We start from the raw sequence: 5,306 nt of genomic DNA on the forward strand, positions 1-5,306 counted from the left end.
GACAGAAATGGTATGGACCTAACAGAAGCAGAAGATATTAAGAAGAGGTGGCAAGAATACACAGAAGAACTGTACAAAAAAGATCTTCACAACCCAGATAATCACGATGGTGTGATCACTCACCTAGAGCCAGACATCCTGGAATGTGAAGTCAAGTGGGCCTTAGGAAGCATCACTATGAACAAAGCTAGTGGAGGTGATGGAATTCCAGTTGAGCTATTTCAAATCCTAAAAGATGATGCTGTGAAAGTGCTGCACTCAATATGCCAGCAAATTTGGAAAACTCAGCAGTGGCCACAGGACTGAAAAAGGTCAGTTTTCATTCCAACCACAAAGAAAAGCAGTGCTAAAGAATGTTCAAACTACCACGCAATTGCACTCATCTCACACGCTAGTAAAGTAATGCTCAAAATTCTCCAAGCCAGGCTTCAGCAATCCGTGAACCATGAACTTCCAGATGTTCAAGCTGGTTTTAGAATAGGCAGAGGAACCAGAGATTAAATTGCCAACATCCATTGGATCATTGAAAAAGCCAGAGAGTTCCAGAAAAACATCTATTTCTGCCTTATTGACTATGCCAAAGCCTTTGACTGTGTGGATCACAATAAACTGTGGAAAATTCTGAAAGAGATGAGAATACCAGACCACCTGACCTGCCTCCTGAGAAATCTGTATGCAGGTCAGGAAGCAACAGTTTGAACTGGACATGGAACAATAGACTGGTTCCAAATAGGAAAAGGAGTACGTCAAGACTGTATATTGTCACCCTGCTTATTTAATTTATATGCAGAGTACATCATGAGAAACGCTGGGCTGGATGAAGCACAAGTTGGAATCAAGATTGCCAGGAGAAACATCAATAACCTCAAATATGCAGATGACACCACCCTTATGGCAGAAAGTGAAGAAGAACAAAAGAGCCTCTTGATGAAAGTGAAAGAGGAGAGTGAAAAAGTTGGCTTCAAACTCAACATTCAGAGAACTAAGATCATGGCATCCAGTCCCATCATTTCATGGCAAATAGATGGGGAAAGAGTGGAAACAGTGGCAGACTTTATTTTGGGGGGCTCGAAAATCACTGCAGATGGTGACTGCAGCCATGAAATTAAAAGACACTTGCTCCTTGGAAGAAAAGTTATGACCAACCTAGACAGCATATTAAAAAGCAGACACATTACTTTGCCAACAAAGGTCCATCTAGTCAAGGCTATGGATGGTTTTTCCAGTAGTCATGTATGAATGTGAGAGTTGGACTGTGAAGAAAGCTGAGTGCCAAAGAATTGATGCTTTTGAACTGTGGTGTTGGAAAAGACTCGAGAGTCCCTTGGACTACAAGGAGATCCAACCAGTCCATTCTAAAGGAGATCAGTCCTGAGTGTTCATTGGAAGAACTGATGTTGAAACTGAAACCTCAATATTTTGGCCACCTGATGTGAAGAGCTGACTCATTTGAAAAGACCCTGATGCTGGGATATATTGAAGGCAGGAGGAGAAGGGGATGACAGAGGATGAGATGGTTGGATGGTATCACCAACTCAACGGACATGAGTTTGGGTAAACTCTGGGAGTTGGTGATGGACAGGGAGGCCTGGCGTGCTATGGTCCATGGGGTTACAAAGAGTTGGACACGACTGAGCGACTGAACTGAACTGAAGGATGCCAAGAACCCTGGTCAGTAACAGCAGTGGGGACAGTTCCTAACCCAGGCCTCGTCACAGCCCAGCCTCTCTACAGGTAACAAATACATGCTCTGTCCTCCCAGATAGGTGGCTGTAGGTCCAAACCCAAGGCTGGAGTTCCCTGATTTCTCTGCCTCAGCAACACTCCCTTGAGCCCAGAGCAGTCAGGGTCCACTGCTCTCTCTGCCTTCCATAGATCTGGTGAGTCTCCGCAGGTCCAATTACTGGAGTAATGCTCCAGTAGTTTCTCAAGGTAATTGGGAGGAGACAGGTGACAGGGAGGAGACAGGTGACAGGGGATGACAAATGCAGGTCTTGAAGGGCGAGCTGATCTCCGAGAGATTGATGGCTGGCCTGGGCCTCCCTGGTATCGGCGTCTCAGAGCCCTGGCTACACTTACGGAGGAAGGCCTGGTTCATTCCTTGAATCCTGACTGAAAAGTTATCATTTGCCTTGCTTTCCCCGCAGGTTAAAAAAGACTCACCCTCTTACAGTTCAGATAATCATTAATCATCAGAGTTTCTGTATGCTTTTCAAAATTCTGACAGAATACATGACTTAGATTTTTTTTTTTTTTGATGTGGACCATTTTTTAAAACTTTATTAATATGTTACAATATTGCTTCTGTTTTGGGGTTTTTTTTTTGCCCCAATGCAGTGGGATCTTCGCTCCTTGACCAGGGAAGGAACCCACAGCCTCTGCATTGGAAGGCAAAGTCCCAGCCACTGGACCACCAGTCAAGTCCCTACACGACCCTTTGTGTTTTTTTGAAATAGAGTTGATTTCTGGAGAAGGCCTTGGCAACCCTCTCCAGTATTCTTGCCTGGAGAATCCCATGGACAGAGGAGCCTAGCAGGCTACAGTCCTTGAGGTCACAAAGACTCAAACAGGGCTGAAGCAGATTAGCACACACACTCTTGCAATAACCACCTGGTGCTATCGGGGCCCTTACCTCAGCGCCCTCAGCTTCTGCCCCATGGTCCAGGGTCGACAGCGAATGTTTGCCATGAGATCTTTCTGGAACTGTATGTTCTGAAAGATTTGTTCTGGATCATGGCTGTCCCCCGTTTCATCCGCAGTAAAGCTGTCCTCCAAGTTGCTGAATGGATCAGGGCAATAAGGAGGAAATCGGATTAGTAGAATTACTTCCCGCCAAGATTTTGCCCTGGGTAAGTTCAGCCTCTTGCTCTCTGGGGGTCATCTGTATGAAGCTGGTGTGTGTGGAAGAAGAGGAGAGGGATCTGGGGTGTTGGAGAGAGAATCCAGTAGTGTTAGCAGCCACTGGAACACATTCACTGACTTTGATGGGTCAGTGAAAAACAAAAGCTTCGAAGGATAAAAGATGCTATCAGAAGCTGTCGTCAAAGGAACCAAGAAAGTACTTATGTAGGATTCCTGAAGAGCAGCATCTTTGGTGGCAAAGCATAAAGAAAGGACTCCTCCTGCCCCCTAATTCTGGATGTAAAATAAACAAAAACCAAACTATCTCATCTAGAGAGCACCCCCAGGCCGCACTCCTGCTTGGATTCATTTGAAATCTGAGATAAGGATGGGAAACAGGCAGCCGTTTCTATGAACAAATTAGCTAAACAAATTTACACAGGCAAATATTTCAGGATATTAGTTACTCTCTAAGGAGAACAACTTTCCAAAGTGTAGCAACATTTATTCCCAGTGAAAATGAATACACTAATTCTAATGCAAATTGTTTTCTGTAATGTTACATATTTTTTATCTATTGGAATATAATTGCTTTACAATGTTGTGTTAGTTTTGTAACTGGGAAAGGTTAATTTTGAATTTATGTTGGAACTGCTTCTGTGACTTTAACCCTTTTTTGTTATTAAACATACATAATGGCCTGCCTGAGCCGCCCACCTGTGAAAGACTGCAAGGAAGTGAAACTAACACATCCCCCTGCCTGAGGCTTGCCATTCTAGAGGATATTTGTAAGGATTGAAGTCTTTTTACTTTTGTTTCCTCACTTCCCCCCATCTCTGATCAAGGAAAGGACCTGGCAACCAAGTGGTAACTAGATGGTTATTTTGAGGCACTAGCCTGCCATCTTCTCCGACAGCCCACTCTCCTCAGTTAAAATCTGTTCCTTGCCTCAACCCCTCCTCTCTCAGATTCATTGGGCTGGCGTTTGGCAAGCAGAGTCAGCTTGGACTCCATAACGGTTTCTGCTCTACAATGAAGTGAATCAGCTTAAAGTATAGAATATATCCCCTCCCCACTGGACCGTGCCCCGTGCCCCCGGCCCCAGCCCACCCATCCTTGTAGATCATCACAGAGCACCTGAGCTGAGCTTCCTGTGCTTAATTCAAAAGGACACATGTACCGTAAAGCAACTTTTCAGGAGGGGATAAAGAGTATTGTGCTATGGCTATTTCTTCAAGGAAGCACTTAAAGGTAAGGGGAAATAATTCCTTTGTTTTTTCTAATTCAGGTTGTTTTTACTTACTCCAAGGAGAATTTTCTCCAGCTTCTCTGAATTTATGGAGGTTTTAATATACCTTTGTAAATGTTTAACAAATTCAAGTAACACTCCCCCACTTCTAACTAGTCTATATTCCAACAGAAACCTCATTTATTATGACAGATGTATTGTCTGTTACTCTCGATACATCAGCTCTCTCTTGATATTGCTGATGGAGTAAAAGAGAAGAGAAAACAGATAAAGCACGACTGTGGGTTTGGCCAGCAATAAAGGCAGGTTGGGGTGTAAGCTTTTTGATGCTGATCAGAAGCAGGTAGACACTACCCTCTGTGCACATGGCTGAGGCTGTCTTCCTTGACGGATGAAGACCTGGATAAAGGAGTTTCTGAGCTTATTCTGAAGGAGAACCCAGGAAGATGGGCACTTGGTCCTCTGGAGAGATGCAAGCAAGGGGGACCCAGGCTTTTCCTCCTCACACACCTGCCTTCACTGCACAGTGGATGGGCGGGACGGCTCACCTGAGCAGCAGGGACTCCTGATAGAAGTAGTGCTGGTTGGCATTTCTCCGGATGCTTCTAAAACGCTGGGATGCCTTCGGTGGTTTCATGGGAGCCAGCTGGCTGCCAGGGATCAGGAGAGGTGGGCAGGGCACTGAGAAGCAGGCAGGCAGGAGTCTGCTGTGCGAGTTGCTCTGCCCTCCAGTTCTCAGGAGCAGGACTGTGCGTCTGCAGTGATGCTGTGAGCAGAGAAGCCAGGAAGCCACTCATGCATATGCATGTTAAGGTGGCTGTAGCAGCAGAGACTGGCTGGAGTTAAGACAGCCAAAGGCAAGAGGCTTGACCAGGTGATCTAAGACCACTTGGTGCTGCCCAAATAATCACGTGGGTGACCCCTTGTGCCAGGAAGGGCTCTGCTGTTTGCAAAGCACTTTATATCTGTTACCATGACTGGTGTTCAGAAAATATTTAGGGAGGATGCAAGGCATAGCTTGTTTGTTTAGTTTTTTAATTATCAATAAAAAAGTTTAGAGACAGTAAGAATCTTGTCGTGTCCATGTAATGGGAAAAATAAATCTGACTCCGTATTAAATCATTTCTTTTATTTTAACCTTTGTATTCTATTGTGTTAAGAATGTTGCCTATAGCTTGAAATACACAGGAGAGCCCATTCTCAAGGCTCTGACCTT

The 5,306-nt window shown here is 44.8% G+C and overlaps 1 protein-coding gene across 1 annotated transcript in view; it reads right to left on the bottom strand.

The window, feature by feature from the left end:
* Positions 1 to 4,727, bottom strand: part of TMC3 (transmembrane channel-like 3) — a 53,799-nt gene extending 49,072 nt beyond the window's left edge. The window contains exons 1-2 of the mRNA XM_010843246.1: positions 4,639 to 4,727; positions 2,633 to 2,779 (exon numbers count right to left, since the gene is read on the bottom strand). Of these exons, the coding sequence (XP_010841548.1) occupies positions 2,633 to 2,779; positions 4,639 to 4,727 (236 nt within the window). The remainder of the gene's footprint in view (positions 1 to 2,632; positions 2,780 to 4,638) is intronic.
* Positions 4,728 to 5,306: the final 579 nt, after the last annotated feature.

This window comes from Bison bison, unplaced genomic scaffold (assembly GCF_000754665.1).
Source record: "Bison bison bison isolate TAMUID 2011002044 unplaced genomic scaffold, Bison_UMD1.0 scf7180017864181, whole genome shotgun sequence".
NCBI lineage: Eukaryota > Metazoa > Chordata > Mammalia > Artiodactyla > Bovidae > Bison > Bison bison.